Raw genomic sequence first — 22,224 nt, 5'->3', positions numbered from 1 at the left:
ATACCCTTCGTTCTTCAGGCCTTTAAATGTTATTATTCACAATTCCATGTTCGTTCTTAAAGCTTTTGCCTACAGTCAACTCTCGCCTTGTGGACACCTCGCTATAACGGACACCCCGATAAAAAGCCAATAGCTAAATCCCCGCCAAAAGCAAATTACAGACGTTTGACTGAAATAAACTCCCACTATTACGGACTCTCGCTAAAGAGGAACACTAACTCCAGGTCCCCACAGTGTCCGCTATTAAGGGAGTTGACTATATTAAGTTAAACTTCCTGAAATATTCGTCTACAGAAATGGGAGACTGCGGAGGCATTAAATAGACTGACTGCAAGACAACGGGCTGCGGGAGTGTGAACTAAAAGCACACTAGTTAATTTAAAATCACTGCAGGACCACGGGAGCAGTTGATTGATATCGCTTCGTGATGGTCGGGTACGTAAATTGCTTGCAAGATTGATTTACTGGTTAATCGACTAAAATCAATCGTTGCTTTACCTCGCAAAAAAGAATAATTTGTCGCTCTGCCGACCGATTATGGTGCAAGTACATGAACTCGTATTAAGCTTGAATTCCGGGTTTGCTTTGGTTTCTATCGCAGATTTCAATATATTCAAGTAACCTTATGAACACGATCTTCATTCCCGTAAAATCATTCTCTGAAAGTTAGATTTTTCAGTGCTAACATAAAACAACAGCGCTGCAGTTTATGTTGGAAGCACCCTGAAAGTGCACAATCCTTTGTTTTCTGTTGGCAAATTGTTACGGAATAAATTAATGCAACGTTTTTATTGGTCAATACAATCAAAATGATAGGAATTCTTTTGAACGTTGTGCACTTTCAGGTCCACAAAAACATATAACAAATGAGTCTGACGGGTTTCATAACCATTCCACTCAATTAACTATGGTGCTAACTAATAGCTACCTGCATAAAGTATCCTTTTCATGGGTTTAGTTACTCTAGATAAAAAATTTCTGTGAGGAGTTCATGGCTAATGCGCAGTTTACAACAATAACTTCATTTAATAGTAACTCTAAAACGGCTGCACAAACGGGAAGCAGCAAAATTTTATCTTAAAAACTGTCATAACTTAGTACACTAAACATTTAACACAACACATTCAACTCATCACACGCTAATGCATCTTTTGTTATCCCTCCAAAAAACAGTCTAAAGATTTTCCAGCAATCGCTTGTAAGCACTTCATCCAATGTCCCCCGCACAGCCTCGTGGAGTCTTTTTCTTCTGTTGAAAACCACTGAAAAAGTGGCGGCGTAAAATACGGTGGAGGATCTTAGCCTCCAATCAGTTCGCACACTCCGATCCAACCTGTTCGGAATACAGTGTAGAAGGACTGGAAACCAGACAAACCATTGTCCCAAAGATGGGAGAAAAAGCATGGGCTACTATTTTGTTGCTAAGTACAATTATGCACAGGAAAGTCATACATGACGATTTTTTCGTTTTTTGTTCTGCCATATTTGCAAAACCACGGTTTGTTGAGATCCAGAAATTTTGCTACCATAGCAACGAGACAAAACGATTTCTCCTCTTTATTCTTAATTTCAGTCACGATATGATGTCTCCTGGTTTAGGCAGGAAATTTTAGTCAAAAACGTTTTGATTTATTTCTCCGCACCCGTTCTCGGTCGCCATAAGAAGATTGACAGGATCCAGTGGAAGTAATTCCATTTCATCCGTGGATTTAAAGCTTGCAGAAGTAATTCCATCAGGGCTGTGTGGTGGCTCTGTGATTCGGTAAGAAACAGTTTTACACAACAATGCAGAAATAGCGCGTCGAAAGTTTCGACTTTTCCAGGCGTATAAAAATTGGTTTAAGGAGCAGTTGATCAATGGAAATAAAAATTGCAAGTCTCTTAACCAGTGAATTAAAGTACAGTTGCAGCTGTCGCAAAAATTGATGACATATATCATAACCAGAGAGGGGAAAAGACAAACCATGAATATTCCTAAAATGATGTAAAAAGCGCGATTCACGTTTCTTTCCATCGACATGGCGTCTAATTTGACCTCCTTCTGGTAAAATGAGTCCCAGCGAGAAATTTGTGCCTTGAGTCTGTGATGAATTCGCGCATAGGAAAACGTTAGTATACTAACAACTATGATGAAGGCCATGTTCATAAACAAGAATGCAAACATGTAAAAGCCAATCATGAAGTAAAAGCATGGTAAAGAAACAGACACCACCCATATCAATACTGATATCAAGGTCACTGTACTAGTGGATAACACTCTCTTGTAGTGCGACATCACCGTGAGATATCTATCAAGCGTTAAAGCTGCGATGCTCAGTATCGACGCTGTGTAAGAGATAAAAAACGGCAGGTGAATAAGCCAGATATTTTGCATGACTGAGTAGCCCATTGCTTCTCTGGTATGGAAAACGAAGAAGGAGGGCTCTGTGATTGCACCAACTACAAGATCGCTGATTGCTAATTGCAGTACGAAACAGTTGAATGAATTTTTTAGTTCTTTGTATGGATCCTTTAGCATTGCAACACACACTAAGACGTTACCAGGTACTGTGATAAGACAGAGAAGACCAGACATGGACGCCGTGAACACTGACAGAGAAAACGGTGGCAAAGTTTCCTCGCATAAACTTTTGACAAAGGGCATTATGACTTGCGATGTTTCAGTATATCATCATCCCTCACCTGTTTTAAAGAAAAAGAATACTTGTTATAAAAAGGGATGTCAGTAAAAAATTGTATTTTTACACTTTAGTCGGGGTCAAAAAGGTCACTTTTTAAACTGAGTCTAAAGTAAAAAAGCGTGTGGCAGTCGATGCATACATACATGTACGCCCGTGCGTACAGCTGAAATCTGGAAAAAATATGTGTTTTCTTTTAGTTTCTGAAGCGAGGAAGGGTTACCCTGTGTATTATATAATATGCCCCCAGACCCCCCCCCCCCCCCCCCCCCCCCGCCTTCCCCAGTTTGGAGCGCCTTCGCTGCTCTAATTCTTCTTCCCGTGCGTACATCTGCAAAATCTCACGCTACGCCCTGTCGTGTTTTAGGATAGGAAAACCCAATTGTTTACAAAAAACGATTTTCAGTTTCAACGTGATGCTCAGCGAGGTCAATTAAACTTCCTCATGCTGGCGTTAACACTCTACAGCTAGTTCAGGCTCTGGGTGATTTCTTTACAGAGGCAAAGAAAATCTATAGTTTATATATAGGTTTCAGGCAAGGTTAAGCCTAGTAATGTTAAGCAAAACTCGCGTCACTCAAAACTTAAAATAAAAATCCTAATTTTGACTTTCTCTTTTCTCTATAAATATTTTGATTAAAGTCATGTACCTAGAAAAATATATAAAAGTGACTCGTGTTTATAGAAACAACTGGAAAACATCACACCCCATTGGTTCGTCTAGCGGTCACCGCATAGAAAGTATCTCACCTTTCTTAAAAATACTTTTTAACCCAAGAAAACAATGCAATGAAGAAATCATTGCTATTTTTGGCGTCATATCCCCTATACACAAGCATTTCGCAAGAAAAGATCTTGATACCTCTCTGGATAAATTCCTTTTATAAACTTTTCGCTCGACGGACTAAGTCAAAAGAGAGACTACTTGTGGTCTAAAAAAGATGGGCTTCATTTGCTTATCTCTTTACTGTCTTTAATGGCACTTTTCCAGGCTAAACCCTTAAAACCATTCCATACATGGTGCACGTACATCAATGATGTTTTCCAATTTCCGGTATAATAAAGATATATGCCTTATCCTATTTGAATGTTTACGAGGTCTACTCATCAATTGCATTTCCTTCTAAACACCATTTTTTCGAAAACTACATGTACATAAATTTTAATAGGAACTAATTTAACTATTTTAACTTACTGACAATCACCAGCACCTTCAGTTGTCTACAAGTCCTGCCACCATTTACACCCACAAAATTTTGCTTCTCGCCACATATTTCCCAAAAACAGTAACTGATGAATAAAATCTAGTCTAATCGTACCAAGTTATACTGAATAATTAATTTCTACGGGCTGGTAAATATATTGTAACCTGAACAACGGAAAACTGTACACAAAGATCTCATTTATAGATATACCTTTTGTTTTTACGTTATTTTATGCACATTCTTTTGTGGCCATACAAACATTTTGAGTACAACGTTAAAAATTGTTCATTACTTACGGACTAATCTCTTACATTTGTGGCCTTTCTACTGGGGAGTGCTTTAGAGTACAATTATCTCGTAATGCTACAATACCCATTACGAGTTGCTCTTGTCTCCTATCAAGCCGTTATTTGCTTCGTCACGCAATACCGCTAAGCGTTGCGTGACCGCCTAAACAGCGAGACCACCTATGCCACACAGGTCATCTCTGGTTACTGCAAATACCCCGGTTAAGAACCTTGAGTCAACAGAATCCGAAAAGTTAATAGCGGGTTGCGAGTAGAAGTGTTACTGAAGTGTTTTTAAAACATATTTACTCAGGGCCTTGGTACCAATCCGAACGAAGTTCGGCAAACTGGACGAACTTAATCATGACGGCGAGACTGCAAAGCTGGCCTTAAAGAGAAAGATGAAAAGAATCTAAGAATTGACGCGCAACATGAGAAGCGTAATCTTACCAAAAAAGGAAAGCTGTGAGAAAAAAACGTAAGAAAATAGTCATGTCTAAATCTTAAAGTCATCAAAGACGTAGCTTAGTGTCCTTTAAAACATATCATGTGCGCAAAAAAAAATAGAGTTCTTTTATAAATTCTAACAGTAATTTGTATAATTTGCCACATCTTTACAATCAGCAATATTTTTCTCTATAGCATTTTGCAAAGAAACCTTGAGACAATGTCTGGTGAGACACAGGATCTCTCAAGAAACCCCTCCTTAGGTCACTTCCCGTTAGTCAGGACAAGTGGTTTCATCTCATCATCTAGGAACTAGCGAACACTATTTCAGAATCAGCGTTGTCCGCTTTTTATGATATCAAAGAAAATACTAAAATCGGGAGGTGTCATGGCAGACCAGTATTACTTAGGGACATTTATTTTGGTGGGGGGGGGGGGGGGGGGGGAGTGGGGAGCGGGTATTTTGATTGGCCAAAAGTGGAGTATACTTTTCTTTGTGCCAATTTTACGTTCAGTTATGCATCTTTACTGCTCCAACACCATTTCATTGCTTGTTAAACAAGGAAGCACACAACAAGCCATTGCTTTTGATTAAGCCCCATTAAGGTCACAGCTGAGGCCAGTGGGTTGTGTTCCCACAAAGACGTCACGTGTGGTGGAGACTTCATAATTCTAAGAAATATAATCATGGAACCAGGAAAGATACATTCTCTATATCACATGGGTCATTTATTTGAAGCCACTATTCTGTTACTCTCAGATGCCCATAATTCAAGCTAAACAAGAAACCGCCTGCGTGACCGGCAAATTAATCGATACATTTGGTTTTGTTGTCAGCTAACGCAATGACAGGCACGAAAAAACTGTCTGACAAATACATGTACAAATGAACTCTAAATGATGGATCACCGTCTCGATGCTGAAGTTATAACGGCCCGAAACGAACCATAGCATTCATAAAACAAAAATCAATTTGTCCAACTTTCACCTGAACTTATTGTGAGACTCTTGTTACTTATGTAGAGTAATACTTTTTATGTTCCATTTTGAACCCAGATTCTATCGGCTGGATCACATCAAAAAGTCTCCCAGCAAGCATCTCAAACAGATGTCTGTACTGATTTTAATACGAATATCTGCTAAAACGTTCAGTTGGTCTACTACTAGGTGAGAGCTAAAACTTGGAGTAGTTACAGTTATATAATACTGACAGTTAGACTTGTCTTCTCGATCTCCGCAAAATTAAACACGAGAATACCCTAATATAATTTTACCCACCAGTCACTCAGTTTCGACGAAAATGATATTTGCTTGTGGAGTTACGATTCTGCCCTTTTTGATGCCATAATAGAGTTGATTTCCCTCGAGTCTATAATCCGTGCAAACTCGCGTCCTCATCGAGGAAGACTTGCCACAACGATCGAGCCTAACCTTCGTAGGTCTCAATAGGTCACAGTAAAATATGGGCTATGTGATGTGGAATTTTAATAGTGCTGACAGCTCCCTTCCAGGTCAAGTGGATGAACTGGCACGCCTTACCCAGACAAAATATAAACTGTATCCGAATGCTTTATGTTTTTCCTTTTTTAGTAAGAAACATATAATAAAAGATTCTGAACTGTGCGTACTTTCTAGCCAAGGGCTGTAGAGTGAGATCAGGAGGGTGGGGTAGAAGGCGAGAAAAAGCGGCGGTTATACACGACTCACACTTAGCAGTGTATTTAGAACATAATTAAAAAGAAATGAAGCAAGAAAAGAACCGTAAACAACTGTACACTTCCGCAATCGGCTTAAAGTGAAGCATGACAGCTTTCCTTTTTATTTTGCCATTCTTTAATTCATTGAACAGCTATGGGTTCGAAAACGAAAGGAGTTGTTGTAGGGCTCTGGGTGCATCTTATCGGAAAGTTAGATCTCTAGGCCAAACAGTTATAAAAAAAAGACTAATTAGCGTTCACAGGCGATAATGGATACTTCCTACAAAAACATTCTACGGAAAGGGCGCAAAATAGAAGACGTGTGGTGTTGCAGGCAGGCGACAACGTGCATTGCTTTTTTAGAACAATATTTCGGCTGTGTGAAAAAAAAATCGGTCTCGCTCCCCGATTTTTTCTGAGGGGAGGGGGGCGTCTGCACAGGCTAGTGTTCGAAATATGATTGGCACAATCAGGGGCAGACCTGACCTGCGTAGCTGGCGGTATTGTCTCGGTGCGCGATTAAAGTTTTGGCGGCAGAGCCGTGATCCAAAAAAGGGAGTGGGGACGAAGAGTTTCTATTTCTCGCGGCTTACGCTCAACACTCAACACTTCTTTTTCCTTCGTTTCGGATTGTGTTTTTTGTGGTCATGACTTCTTGTGCAGCTCCGAAACGAAGAAACAAGAAGTTTCAAGTGATTTAACAAATTTAGATTGAGCGCATTGACGTCTCACACTCGTCACTAGGCTGCTAAGAGTTCTCCAAGATGGCGGCCACCAGATCTGGAATTTCATGCTACTTTAGACGAGAATTTCATAGAGTTGGAAAGCTCTTTGGAAGCTGAAATTTCGGTGATTAACCTATCTTTGTATAATCCTTTTGTCGACTAAAAAAAAAATCTTGTTATTTTGGAATGAATTTTCTTTCTTATATGGTGGGTACAGTACAGTTAAACTATGATGAACATTCTGAATTTGACTTTGAGATAGCAAATTTACATACATACTGATAGATAACAATGCACATGTACACGTACAGTTTTCTTAAGTTTACCATGATACACTTGTGATTACATACTACATATCTGAGGACTAAACCCAAGTTTATTCATTCTTCTGTTGATCAAGACCTGTGTCTTCTTCATAAAAAAATATGAACCTAAATAACTATCCAGAATCGCCAATAACTATCCAAAAATACAAGAATCTATTTTGCCAGACTTAAAATATGTTGGTTCTTACACTCGCGTTTTTTACTGTATTCAGTCAGTTAAACTTTCGATTATATATTTGCCACAAAAAAACCGGGGAAAAAAGCGCAAAACTGAAAAAAAGAGGCAAAGAAGGCATTGCTGAAATAGTGCAAACTCTCCTAGTGACTCTGTTCAAAACAAAAGCTGTTGTTTTTCCCCCGCGTTGCCTCGATTACGCAAACACACGAAGGCGAAAATTTAGTCAACCTTGTGTCGCCTACGTTAAGACGGTTTGGAAAACTGTACAGCCGTTCTATGAAAGAGGCGTTGCGTGACGACACAGAACGGCTCTGTAGCAACGCCCCTGTATGTTTCAGAATAACCTCGAGAGATTTTAACAGTCATTTGATGGGGCTTGGGTAGTGACATTTGACTTGAACGACACCGACGAATGCTTCGAGTGAAAGCCAGTCTTTACAATTCAATCATTTTGGCGTTGTGGTCGACTCGCACATATTTCTCAGTATCGGCGCAGAATTTTGATGGTATCAACGCTGTGAATTTTGGTTTTTGTGATGTTTAGAATTCGAAACTTCGAATGCAGTAGGCTAGCCGTCGCGTTGACCACTATAATGTTAGGTGTGCAGAATTGGTGTCTCTTTGAAACACCCAAAAGTGTGGTCAAGATAGCGGAGTCCAAATCACAGTTAAGAACGAACAAAATCATTTTGAGTTCGTAACCACCTGTTATGCAGGTATTTTTCTTCTCTTCTCTGACATGCTAGTGACATGGGTAATGGCATCTCGATTAGTCTTTGTAGAATAGAACGTTTTCTTCTGATGCGTGCATGTGAATCTCAAGAAATGTGAAGAACGAACTGAACATTCAGTCAAATGAATATTCCTTCCAGAATATGTATATTTCAGTGTGACATCGACATGCTTGCTTAACTTGGGAGTAATTACTTGTGCTTTGGTTTGCTTGTTTGACGTCATTATAAGTAATCATGTTTGGAGGTGATTGCTACTGATTTTTAAATTTACTCGGGGTACTCAACGAAGCTTTGCACTGGGAGGCTCCTCTACGAGGTCCAACCCCTTATTTTTGACAGAAAAGGTACCCCTTTCGTACACCTTCTATTGACAAATGACACCTCTATCACATACATAGTACCTAGTTCAGAGGGTTTGAATCCCATTTATCTGCTGTAAATGCACTGTCTTTAAAACTCCGTGATCTGAATAAAATTAATAATAAAACCAAGCCCCGGTTAACGCTATCGACGGGATAAATCACTGTGATCCCGGTGGATAATAGGTATTAGGGAAGCCATATTTTGTTATCCAGTGGATTGCGCGTTATCCATGTTTTGAACAACTGGGGCCAGAACGTTTTCTCAAATTTTTCACAGCCATGAAATACATCGTAGCCGGCCCTTTTGTATCCTCCAACGCAGACGTTCTTAGGGGTTCGTCACGCGTTCCTGCCCTGACGAACCCCAAAGAAAGTCTGCGGGGCAGGCTAGCCCTTTTGGGCCTGGACAGACCAAAATAAAACATTTCCCTACCCTTTATAATTTACTGTACAACTAGTGAAATCCCTACCCTTTCATATACCAGAAGCCTAAAACAGGTCCCCCTTTCGGGTATCTTAAAGGCTATTTTAGGGAGTACCCCCGGGTTTACAGCAGTTTTTTAAAATCTGTTTAGACACCATTTGACAGTGTAAGATGTTGTTTGATCAACCATGACCAACATGTTAACCCCGTTTTAAAGAGTACCTTGGCATTGTTTTATAACAATAGCCTAATGCTGAGCCTAAAATACAAGCAAGGCGCATACTTAAAAACAAGCAACATATATATACGCAATAACAAGCTGTTTTTGGGACAACAATAACTGAGTAACTCTGGTTCCGGGAGGGGTACTCCATACTCTAGTCTCTAATCTATATAGATATGTGTGGAGGCCAAATTCCTCAATCCTTCAAATCCCTCTAATCCTAAAATTAAAAAAAAAAATGATAACGGAACCGTTTGGTGTTCTCTGGAACTGTTTGGTACAACTGCAAGGGTGAGAAGGAATTCCAGAAATATTCGTACCAAAAGTTATCAGACGAGTTAGAAGAATATGCGGCAAGTTTTCCTATGATGACAGCACAAGAGTTAGTAAAATGGGCTCGTCATTGTCATCCAAACGTGTCAATCCATGCATATGATTCAACGTGGCGCAAATTTATGAAAAACATTGCGAGTAAAAATAATAGAAATGTGTGTCTCGTATTCTTTATTAAAGACCACCATCTATACCCTATTCAACATAACCACCTCAAACATATTGCCACACAAGCTAATCAAGGTGGTGCAGACAATTTATGGAAATATATGACAGACATGAAATGGTCAAATAAATCGAGTAATTCCATCATGTATCAAGATCTGGTTGACGATGAGGATGACGAGATTGTTGCCAAACCAAAAGACAAACCAACACTATCGACAATCGAGAATCATGTAATCATGTTACCACTGGACACAAAAATAGAACCTATTATTGAAACATATATGATCAGGACTAATTACTTTGTCGAATACCTCTATTACGATAATAATGGCAGATTAGATGGCTTTATGGATCACAAGAATAACATGTATGTCCTTAACAACGAATATAAAAACCGTAAATCAATCTGTGAACGGTTATACAAAATATACATATCACGTCGTTAGCAACATCATTCTTCAAACACATGAGAGGCTATCTACCAGAATCTCAATATGACACCAAAACAAGGGAAGTACTTGATGATTTCTATCCTCAAGCACTACAATGGTGTTCAACAGAACCGGCACCTGATAATCTGGTATCATTAGATATCTCAAAATGTTATCCTTCTATCTTGATCGATAATAAATCACCAATACCATTATACACAATTCACGATATTATCAAGCCCCTTAACGGAGTATTTGATAGCAAAGATATGACAGGCGAATATCACATCGATGAATATGCAATTGAAAAGCGACTAGGAAAAGGTATCAAAATTGAAGCCGGGTTTATAGCGAACCATTGATACGCACATTAATCACAAAGCTCAAGATGCCCACATCTAATGTCAAATGGTATTTGCAAGGTCTGGGATTGGGTAATAATTATTCCATCGTTCGTCTCTTGAGAACACTGGTCCAAGTCTGAAATAGGGTTAAGGGCCGGTATAGCTACAATAGTATAGCAGAGTTTCACGCTCTAAGAAGTCATTCAGTTCGTCTCTGTATGTTGTTTGCGCTCATCCTTGCGACCAACATTTAAACCGAAAGGGAAAAAACTTTATTGTTTTTGCCAAGTATCTGACCCTTGAAGGACAAAGAAACCACTTTGCATTCCTTGGGGATAAAGAAATATGCACGTACGACCGCAGACAATTATAACGCAGGTCGCGACAGAACAGAACAATTAATTTTGGCAATGGTTAAAGAACTTACATCTGAGCACAGGAATCCTTGTCCAGTTCAGTTTTATTCAGATATCAATACAGGTACGAACATTTTGCAAGTTTATAAAAGTTTTTCCCATTTAATGTTGTGTTTCTTTTACAAGTATGCCCGCATTTTACTCAAAGTACACAGTCAGGTGTATTTTACTATATTATATTCTGCTGGGTCTAAGTTTCAAACGTTGTTGCTCGTCATATTTCAGTTCTTTGCCGCCTGAATATGAACTAAGATGCTGTATCACTTACCCTGAGCGATAAACTCAGCTCAGAAGTCTGAGGGACGAAACACAAAATCGTTTTTCGGCTATAAGCAAAAACAAAGACTGACATGACACAGATGAGTGGGAATTAATACTCGCTGACGGTTCAAGATGGCCGGCCCACTAAAAAAATCACATTTCGGTGAATTTTCGGTTTTTCTACCAATCGAAATCAACTCCGATCAACTCTGTGTTTGGGGAGAATACGGTTAGATTTTATCACGTACACGAAAGGCTACCGGTCTGTTTTCGAACCTGTATAAGTCTGGAAGAATGGCTTAACGAGTTTTATATTTACTATGTGCCGCGCAATGACAGTGATCTTTCAGACAAATTCAGTTAAACTTTGACTAACTCACGTCGAGCAGCTTGCAGCTTTTCACGGTTTTTTTTTTAATTTGTTAGTTTTTGAATTCCCTGTAATACATTTATTCGCCTTTGATGTTTTTTGGACTCTGCATTTGAGGAGATACGACTTTATGCACGAGTTCATTTCGAACTGACTTAAATGACATAAACCTACCGGATCAGCGGAGCATGATAAAATCCCGAGAGTCATTGAAACCAACCTATCAACCTTTCTTGCACCAAAGTCGATTCTTATAGGTTTGAAAGCCATAATCAAGATTAGAGTGCTCAATTTTTAATGACGGCATATTTTGTAAATTGAACAGCCCAGCAAAAGGAACCTCAAAATAAGTGTTTCCTCTTGTCCTTGCGAGAAGAAAAATCACTATGACGAAATTCAATAGAAATGCCCCTGTGGATTAAAAAAAATAATGATATACTCACGACTTAATTGAGTGGGATAAATTTTAATTCAACAGCACGGAAGCAACTACTTCAGGTTTAATTTCAAAGACGTGCAACCTTTCGTGCAGCTAAAACTCGCCACCATGTGGCTCTCGGTATGGATGGATTTAGCTGAAACCGAGAACGACCTGGAGACGAGATTCATTGACTGAAGTGTACGAGGGACAAAAGATAACCTACAACAGCCTGAAGAAACAGTTGACATTTTGCGACGCCACCACTGGTTTTTCCACGAAGTGATGTCTGAGGAACGAGCGCAGAAATTCCATAATCTCACCGTATCTGGGTTGTGCTTCTGATTGGTTTAGCCTGCGAGCAAGCTCTTCGGGGTGTTCTGGCGGCGGGGCGCCCCGGAGAGCTTGCTCGCAGGCTAGATTGGTCCTGCCGCGAGGGAAACTTGCTTCAACCACTCAAAAGCACTACCCAGATCTGGGTAACAACACATCATCAGTATGGAATCTTTGCGCTCGTTCCTTACTTGCACGTCATTTCGCGAGAAACTAGTGGTGGCTACGCAAAATGTCGGCTGTTTATCGGTTCTCTTGACAGAACCCGGAAGGTCAGGTAGATCAATTTAAACAATAGAGAGAACTGAACTATTCTCTTGATTCAAAATATGAACTTTAAATACAGTTAGCAAAATGTAACGCTGATGTTTTACGTTTTTTTTTTGCCAATATTCAGGTTCGTTTAGAGCTTTCGTATTGGTTGTTCAGTTAAGCAATTTCTTTTATAAAGCAGCGTGTTTAACCGAATACTTCACTTCCCATTTAGAATTTGATGTAATTTATTATGTTTCCAGATCGCTGTGGTCTGAAAAGTGAAACATGTTTTACAGCAAGAGAACATGTTCCGGGACCCTCGACAAGATGATATTTCTAACAATTTACTGCAGTGCTTTACATTGAATGACTGCAGAAGTCACAAGTTACTTGGTGTGTGACAAAGAAAATGGCGTTTGTAAGAGATCTATGTGAAGATGTGCAAGCACCATTTGCCGTCTCGGTGATGACATCAGTAGTTTCCATGGTGATGTGCCTAGTAACAGTCCCTGGTAACATACTCATTTGCATCGCTATTCTCAAGGACCCTTATCATGAATTATCTCATTCTTTCAACTTCTTCATTCTCCAACTCGCTCTGAGTGACGCTATTGTGGGAATTATAACAGAACCTGCATTCGTCATTTGGCATGTTTTTGAGGCTCTTGACTATGAAAATGTCATGAACACAGTATGGGTAGTTCATCTTTCGTATTTCATCTCATGCACAGCGTCACTTCTGAGTCTTTCGGCCCTAACCTTGGACAGGTATCTTACGGTCGTGTCCATCAGAAGGAAGCTTTCTTGCCGTTCTGTGGCTTATATATCAGCCCTAATTTGGATATCATCTTTTTCACTGCCATGCATCTACTTCGTCACTGGATTTTACCTATCGGCGTTTATTTTTGCCAACACTGCCGTCATTGTGACGTTTGTTATTGTGACGTTCTCATATAGCCGCATGTATCACAAACTGAGAGTTCAAATCTCCAGATGGCGTTCATTTAGGCAGGCTCATTTTGCTTCAAAAGTGATCAGAATGGAAAAGAAACTAACAAAAGCCTTCCACTTAATCATTTCATTTTTCATACTGTGTTTAATACCATCATGTGTAATGATTTACCTTTTAAATTTCTGCGGCAAAGAATGTGACTGCAACTACGTTCACTGGCTACGGGATCTTCAGTTTCTTTTAACTTTGGTCAACTGCGCTGTGAACCAGTTCTTGTACGCTTGGAGAATGCCCTCCTTTCGAAGAGCGATTGCTGCCATCTGTTCTAAATCAGCAGCTGTACATGAGCGCCGCGGGCGTGAAATGCAGTCAGTTGCTTATAGAGTAACGATTAGCGCCAATGGTCTCACTACAACAGAAAAGCAGGCATACGTAACCAACTCAAGACTTGACAATCTAGACGTTTTAAGTAGGACAAAAGACCAACAGCTAGAAACTAACCTCTACGTAACGTGTGTATAGGGTCGTCAGTGATATTTAGGAAGAATTCTAGAGAGCTTACCATTTAAAACATTTTAAATCATGTCATGAGGCAACTCATGGGATAGTACGTCGATTTCATTTCATTTTTCCATCAATAACCTACAATTTGGGATATCGTCACCATTTCAGCCATTAATCTTCGTCATAATTACTATGCTTGTTGCAAAAGTGAACTGAAGAGCAACAAGAGAGACAACGAGCACTGACCCAACAGGCTCAGCTGGTTTTATTATAAAACTTATGGTACACATGATACCAAAACGACACTTCGCTCTCCCATAAGTCATTCCGGTTTTCATTCCGAATGAGATTCTCCTTCTCGTACGAAATTTCATTCTGGTATCATGTGGACTGAAAACTAGCTTTGTTCTAGATTGAAAATCGTAAATCGTGTAGTCTGGAGCGAGTGGCGTATGCGTATATCTGATCTGGCGCGAAAACCACTTATAATAAGAACACCTCGCGAGCGAACAAGAAGATCTGGAAGGTGCTCTGATACTTCTAGTCACCTTTTAGACAGCAATTTGGAACAAAGAAAGATTTGGACTGTAAAACCCGCGTGAAAAAACCTACGGACGGTGGCTTAAGAACCTGCTGACTGTAATTTGCCATTTTAATACCCAAAACTATAATAAACTGTTTAGCCAAGGAAGATCAAGGAAAGTGGTTTTATGCCTGTTTCGGTTATATCACAATGTAAACAAGTATAAGGACTTCTTGCCAGCATGGGGCATAGATTGTGGACAATTTGCCAAGAATTAACCGTGGAAAACTAAGGACTTCGTAATGGACAAAACACGGACACCTCCCTATCAATAACAATAATAATAATAATTAAAAATCTATAACGCGCCTTTGCCTTTTCCTGCGGAGAGTCCACATGGCCCTGAAGATTTTTAACTTCATACAATTCCATAATCCCTACGTCTATGATACAGACCCGTCTGTAATTAAGACACGACCCTATTACCGTCAGTTCTCGTTCTTAAAGATTTCGAACTTTATCCTGATATTCCTTGCCTCTATAATACGGACACCTTTGTAAAGCGTACATTTAGCTCTGACCCTTAAACCCCGTGCAAATGGACGCAACATTGTTAACTAACAATTCCAACTCCCGCCCAAGCATTGCTGGGAGTTAATGCTTTCGTCAGCACGTAGCTAAAAGTTTGACTGGTTTCAAACTTTGCGCAACAACTCCCAACAACACGCAACAAGGTGTGCAAACGGACGCGACATGTAACACCCAACAATGACAACAATGTTGAGAGTTGTTGACCAACAATGTTGTGTGCGTTCAGTGCACGTAGCCTTAGCGAGGCGTCGTGGCCGAGAGGTTAGAGCGCTGAACAACTTACAACTCAGAGGCCTCCAGTTCTAGTCCCGCTCTGAACGCTAGCTGGAACATTGTTAGTCTCGATTTCAAATCCTCCATTAAACGATATTAACGTTATTGATGATTTAAAATATAAGAACGAGAAACGGCTTGGAGATTTTATCCGAGCTAATACCATGGTGATGATTTGAGAGCCACTTGAAAAGACAAAAGGACATTGTTGTCGCACTACTTTTCGAACGAATTGTCTTTAGTCGACTCGTCGAAAAGTAGCATATAATAGGCATATAACAGGTATACGGATATTTCCTGTTCTAGAAGTATTTTGCCCGCAGGGGTCTGCGACGGAGACAATATCGCGTAACGGCAGGTACTGAGCTGACGACGTTTGATTCGAAGTATTTCAGTTCGGTTCGGTCCACTATTAAAACTGTGAAGTCAAATGTTGAGTGATCTTGCTCCGCGTGCGTGCAGTGCTGCCACCAGACAAAAACAACAACAAAGTGTTTGCTTTTGCACGTCAACCACAGTGTTGCATAATAGTACCATAAATAAAAACTTACTAATTTTCCGCAGAAAAGAGCAATCGAGGTTTTAATTTTCTCCTCTAAAAGGCTTCAACAATAAAATTTACTAAACATTTTACAAACCCATAAATTATGACCCGATGCTCTTGGCCCCATAAGTACTTCAGTAAATTATCTGAACGACATTTTGTTGCTCTTTCCTAACAGCGATATGCCCCTAAATTTAGACAGAATGTACTACATCGCATTCGTTACCACTGGCAAGAGTTGAGCGCGGCAAAGAGTATCGCCTAAATACGATATGACTATAAACAGTTATGTAACAATTTTAGCCCCATGAACTCTCTTCAACGGAGGATGTCGAAGAAGGGCCTGCCAAACCATGATAATTATAAACTCTTTTTGTAATGATATTAAACCTCCCATTGAAATATACGTTCATTAATTATAAACCTACATTGTCGATGGGACAAAAAGGCTCGACAGCGCAAAGTAGAATAAAAAATATTCTAAGTAATCATGCAGGATTACAAGTACCACTATGATTTTTTTGCAGGCGTCTCGATTATGTAATCAACAAAGTATTTACGAGGAAGGGGGGAAGGGGTGGCGCACCAATGTCAATGGCCCGGTTGTGTTTTTTGCAGGTTCTCATTTATTATCCAAGAGATTTTTCCCCGGTACTCCGGTTTATTCCTCCCCTAAAAAAACAACATTTTACATTCCAAGTTCGATCTGAGTAGTGTCTCCAATTTGGGCGCGTTTGAGTATTCCGAAATAAGAAGAGATGGGATAAACTCTAGAAATCATTTGTAGTTTTGGAATTCATTGCATTGCAGTGTCTATAAATCTGTTTGAAATAAGATATTCCGATCGTCCAGTTTAAGTGGTCCAAAAATCACGGCACAAGAGGTTTTTAACAAAACTTTTGCGTATTCTTATTCGGGAATACATTCAATCGGGGAGCCTGCGGTGGTCAGGCAACGGCCTTGTCACCACAACAAGGTGCCAGTCCAAGGTGAAGATTAATTAAGTGGATAACAGTTCATAAAATTTGACGCCGAGGATAGCGATTTAAGGTTACTCATACTGATAAACAACAACAAATCAGACTGGTCACCGTCAGTACATACGTGCTCAGCCTATGTCCAGATTTGAAGGCAAAACCCTGTTTTTTGTAAATGACATTCTTAAAAATATAAAGAGCATATGAAATTCATATATATTCCTCTCAGTACTTCATCAGCTATTTAACCTCCTCCTTTCTGCTAACACTAAACTGTTACAACAAGGCACGTGACGTAAGGCTTCACTAACACTTCCAAGGACAGTTTTCTTGCCTAATTTCTTGTCTCTAGGTATTTTGTGCCAATTGCCGTCAAATACCTAGCTAAACCTGTGAGTAAAAAGGAACAAGTCTGGTTTGGTGATAATGTGTAGGATTACATGGATGGAAGTGAACAACATTCATTAAACCTTTAAATTAGCCAAACGATAAATTGGCCAAAACATGGATGGCAGACCGAAAAAATATCCCACTAGAATATCTGCGCTGGTTTTTTTTTTATTTCTTTCATTTCTTGTGGATTCTTAGTTTGAATGTCACATGAAAACCTTTGCTTTCTTTAAGATGACAGGATTCTTGTTGAGTACCCTGAGAAATCAAGATTTCAACGGTTATGTGAACTTATTTCATCGCCGGGCTATTCAACCTCTTCTTTTCTGTTAACAGTTGTTTCAGTGATTCACATGGCTTGTCGCTTTAGATCTTACGAAATTATTTCTGTTTAACAATGAAATTTCCCCCAGACTAGTGTCCCGACTTGGTAAAATGATGTTAAATTAAAGGGGTGGAATGGATGACAAATAATGAAAAATGACTTCCGTGATCGAGAAAGTGAAAATTGCTTTTCTGACTTTTCTGGTAAAATTGAGTTTTATGGCCATGCTTTTTGTGTGTATTCTTACTGTATCCAAGATTTAGAGACAGTAAGGGTTAAGGGAGGTTTTTGCACATCCCCACTAAACCCGGTCTCTCAGACAGCCTAAACATTTACAGTTGAAATGAAATTAGATGAAAAAACTAGAAATTGTTTAGCAACTGGCTGAGAGTGGGTTTCTAATCCTATTCCATCCGTGTTAAAACAACAACAACCCAACAACTTTTATCTTGAAAAAATGGAAATTGTCAAGTGAAAGCTTTATTGAATCCTATTCTCCCATTTGCAACTCTCCACGTGCCTTTGACTTTCATTTTGGGGCTTTGACATAATCGCCTACAATAACCAGAATTTGTACAACGCATGTCCCCTAAGGCTATTTTCTAATAACGGCCCTTTTGTAGTCTAGTTTTTTTCTGTCAGTATCTGATCCTTAAGATATCAACGAAATGAAATGAATGAAATGCAAACAACGGATAGAATGAAAATGAAATAACAAACTATATCAACCCCTAGATTGCAAGAATTGTGCCCATATTTGTTTAACTATTTTTTTTAAGCGTCAGAAAAAAATAATGATCATTTTCTGATAAGGAGTTTTTACGATAAAAAGGTTTCCTTTAAACTTAAGTACAAACATTCTCTTGAGGAAGACCCACTCATGCATCAGTCGTTTAAAGTTAATTAATTCGATCAAGTCGAAGAGTGATTTAATAAGCAAACTGATACGACTCAATTTCACGTGAAGGACAAATGGGTCTTTTACTTCACTGATCCAAACTGTCGTGTTATTTAAGATAAATTTTACCTAACCGTAGAAAAGAGTACACTGTATTTTAGGCCAAAAACAAAGTATTACGTTGAACACAAATCTTTTCTATAGACTTCAAAAACCACGAGAGTAAAGGTTGTGATTCTATGAGTCCATGGGTCCATGAGATTAAGTGTCGGTTTTAATAGCATTCATACTAGCAGTATTTTGTTCATTGTATATTTTATTAGCCTCCAACGAAGGTTTGTGCTTCAAACCAAACTATCGGGCACAAAAAATAAAAAAATATATTTTTTACTCTTCGCTTTGATTATTCGTTTGCCGCTGCCATGTCAAGTCTTTTGACTTTAGAAAGCAATCAGGGAAAGTACATTTGAGACACACATCAAGTATTCCATTTGTTTCTCTTTATTTTATTTCTTTTGATTATCATTTACACAACACACCCTGGCTATAAGAAAGCTATTAGCTGAAAGAGATAACTAAGACTTTTTCAACGCCTTATCAATATAGCATCAACACAAAGTCAATATATGGGCATTTCGTCACATTGTAATCCACCTTTTCTGTAGAAAAGTCGCGGATAATATCAAACCTCCATCAACGGTTCACAAGATCGATGTTCACAAATTTTCAAGCCTCTTGTGTGCATGTTCATGAAACTAAGAACTTTACGCACCCCTCAATTATTAAGTCTCAACAAAACGTCCTTCAGAGTGGAATGATATTAAATCGTTGAGAGACCTTGCTTTTTAACTAGAACCGTATGTCCGCTCAATCCAGCCATAAAATACCCACGTTTAAGGTATACTCTCCCTATTTTAATAAATGTTGTACTTTCCACTGTAAAAATCAGAACAATAAAGAGAATTTACAAACAAACAGGTCTCTATCTTCCAAAGATTACGCTAGTAAATGTCATATGATCCAAAAAATTCAGTTTTGGATGAAACCCAAATGTGTGACTGATCAAATCAAAGGAATTGCAAAATGAAATGCGGAATATTTTTTGTGAATAAGAGCATTGTTGGAAGTTAAAATTGAGTTGAGTCAGTATGCCTCGGCTAAATACATGTTAAATTCTTCACGATCGAGATCATCGTATAAAAGTTCTGTAAAGTTTCCAAACATATTCCCTGAACTTCCTCTCATCCCTTCAGTAGATTCTTCCTCATCGTCTTGATTTTCTATAGTTTGCGGTTGAGCAAATCTACAGGAACTCCTTCTAGTTCTGCTGACCATCTTGTGGATATGTCGTTCGTCGGTCAAATTAGATCTATCATTTCCTGGGGGATGCACACCTTTGACAACCGACGAAGGAGGTCCTTTAGGGTAATAATCGGCTTCATATGAGTTCACTTGTCCATACTGATAAGCACACGGTGGAAATAGTGCACCTTTCGTTAAATTTTCTGAGTACAAATCCTGCTCCGGGCCTTCGCCAGGTCCATTTTCATAAGAAAAATGAATGCGCCTGTCGGGCGGAAAGTATGGTCCACTTTTGCACTGTGAATGATTAGCCAAAGCTGGTCCAATAAAATTAGGTTTGTTGCGCTCCTTTTCCAAACTTGTTGGTGGGAAAGCGTGATTGTCGCCATGACTGCTAAATGTTTCTCTAAAGGTATTGACGTTCCTGTTCACATTTCGTGCAGAATAGTATTGTCCACCACGATCGATATACTGCGATGAGGAAATTTGTCTGTCCTTAGGGCTACTCCAATCCGGTGATGAGGGAAGTCCAAAGACCTGGCTACTCATCACAACATTTGAAATGCTGCTGATAAAGGTTGGGTTGATGTACGTCGAGTTTGTTCTCTGGGCTGGCCGTCTGTCTTGTGAACGCCTCTTAGGTGTGTAACGGTAGTTTGGATGTTCCTTCATGTGGCGAATGCGAAGTCTTTCTGCCTTCTCCACGAATGGACGCTTCTCCTTTGTCGTCAACTCATTCCATGCCTTACCTAAAAGCTTGCTGATTTCTGCATTGTGCAGTTTTGGATTCTCCTCAGCAAACTTGCGTCTCATAATTTTCGCCCATATCATGAATGAATTCATTGGCCTTTTCACATGCGAATCGTCATCGTCTTCTAGATAGCTTTCATGAAGCATCTGCGGCTGAACCGTCCCAGGCCAGTTTGGTGCAAAGTCACCGTGCCACATTTTCGTTCCGCAAAACCGCCACTAAACGTCCAGCTTATCTCGACAGCTGCAAACATATAACTTGCGCTTAATTTAACTAAGATGCTTGTGTAAGAGGAGCATTCGGTATATATAGGAAGGGTACGGTTTCGTGGCGCGGCGTTTGGTAGGGGGTAACTAAGGCACGAGTTTTGAAGACGTCTAACTGCTGGCTTGACATCTAACCATTATCTCCCATAGTGGGAAATTAGCGTTGTTGTTCTAAGGCAATATTCAACGTGTTTTTCAAAATTGGACGATTAAGCGACGGCCACCAGAAAACATGAACAAGGGCTCAGGCTATTGAAAAACAATAATCATAAAGGACTGGGGATTTTGTTTATTTACAGTTATCGGCTATCTTAATCTGCCATGTGTTTCGTATTGCCGAAATTATTTTTCGCGTGACCTGAGAATAGGAAACCGAGGATTACATCTTTTTCCTGTTTACCCATGTCAACAGGAAATGAAATTTTCAACATTGTCGAGTGGCTCTCTTTCACACGGAATTGCTTAAGCTCTTTAAATTCGTTTTCCAATTTGACCAAAAACCTTGACCCTTTGAAAAAGCGAAGTGGGTGAAAAGTGGATGTTGTCGGAACTATTGAAAATCTTTCAGCATTCATGGTCGCTCGGCAAGATTCAAGAATAGTCATTTTGCGCGCAATAAAATTTCTTAAATCAGTAGGACAAAAGTTGTATAGTTGAAGTAAGACCTCTGGAAATTTAGGTCACACAAATACAGCCAGTTGGAATGCACTGCCTGGCTTGAGGTATGCGGACTACACACGCAATGGCTTCAGTGAAAAAGTATTGAGATAACTTTCCAGTTACTACCAAAAACCAATGTTGTCACTCATATATCTGCCAATCGGTTTAGCGGTGTTAAAAACAAACCCTGTTCTAAGCTCGATTTGTGGACAACAGTAGTGGAATGGATGTGGCCTCTTGATATCATATCGACAGATTTCGATATCCCAATTGACATATGACCTCATCTAGCTGAGACGATCTCCTTTCTTTTTCACCGAATTTGCTTCTTCTTTTTCTCAGTTGAATTTCCATTGCAGATAATTTCGCTGGAGGAACAACACAAGATAAGAAAAGATCAGCATTGACTGCGTTTCTAGAATGGACACGCTTCACACTTGATCAAGGCGATAGTCGTAAAACATCTGGAACAAAAACAATACCCCATGATAATTAAATCCTTCCCGATCTGTTATCACGAAAGAAAAACCTAAGCTTGGGCTGTTTGTTCAGCACTTCAGGAAAGCCATAATATGACCAATTTATAGGTGCAATTTAAAAGAATTATAGAAATGACTGGATTCGTACAAATATACTACTAATAAGCCTAACGT

At 39.4% G+C, this 22,224-nt stretch overlaps 3 protein-coding genes across 3 annotated transcripts; 1 reads left to right on the top strand and 2 right to left on the bottom strand.

Moving 5' to 3' along the window:
• Nucleotides 1-900: 900 nt before the first annotated feature.
• On the bottom strand, nucleotides 901-6,075 carry LOC140932847 (D(1A) dopamine receptor-like). The gene is made up of 2 exons (XM_073382351.1): nucleotides 5,896-6,075; nucleotides 901-2,682 (listed from the first exon to the last, which is right to left on the bottom strand). The coding sequence occupies exon 2, from the start codon at nucleotides 2,642-2,644 to the stop codon at nucleotides 1,610-1,612; it is 1,035 nt and encodes a 344-aa protein (XP_073238452.1). The 5' UTR covers nucleotides 2,645-2,682; nucleotides 5,896-6,075; the 3' UTR covers nucleotides 901-1,609.
• Nucleotides 6,076-12,878: 6,803 nt separating this feature from the next.
• On the top strand, nucleotides 12,879-14,148 carry LOC140935043 (adrenocorticotropic hormone receptor-like). The gene has a single exon (XM_073384578.1). The coding sequence runs from the start codon at nucleotides 13,025-13,027 to the stop codon at nucleotides 14,087-14,089; it is 1,065 nt and encodes a 354-aa protein (XP_073240679.1). The 5' UTR covers nucleotides 12,879-13,024; the 3' UTR covers nucleotides 14,090-14,148.
• Nucleotides 14,149-19,091: 4,943 nt separating this feature from the next.
• LOC140935042 (uncharacterized) lies at nucleotides 19,092-21,376 on the bottom strand. The gene has a single exon (XM_073384577.1). The coding sequence runs from the start codon at nucleotides 20,840-20,842 to the stop codon at nucleotides 19,736-19,738; it is 1,107 nt and encodes a 368-aa protein (XP_073240678.1). The 5' UTR covers nucleotides 20,843-21,376; the 3' UTR covers nucleotides 19,092-19,735.
• Between the last annotated feature and the right edge of the window lie 848 nt (nucleotides 21,377-22,224).

The sequence above is a fragment of the Porites lutea genome, chromosome 4, assembly GCF_958299795.1.
Source record: "Porites lutea chromosome 4, jaPorLute2.1, whole genome shotgun sequence".
Taxonomy (NCBI): domain Eukaryota; kingdom Metazoa; phylum Cnidaria; class Anthozoa; order Scleractinia; family Poritidae; genus Porites; species Porites lutea.
This window is presented reverse-complemented; position numbering and strand designations above follow the sequence as displayed.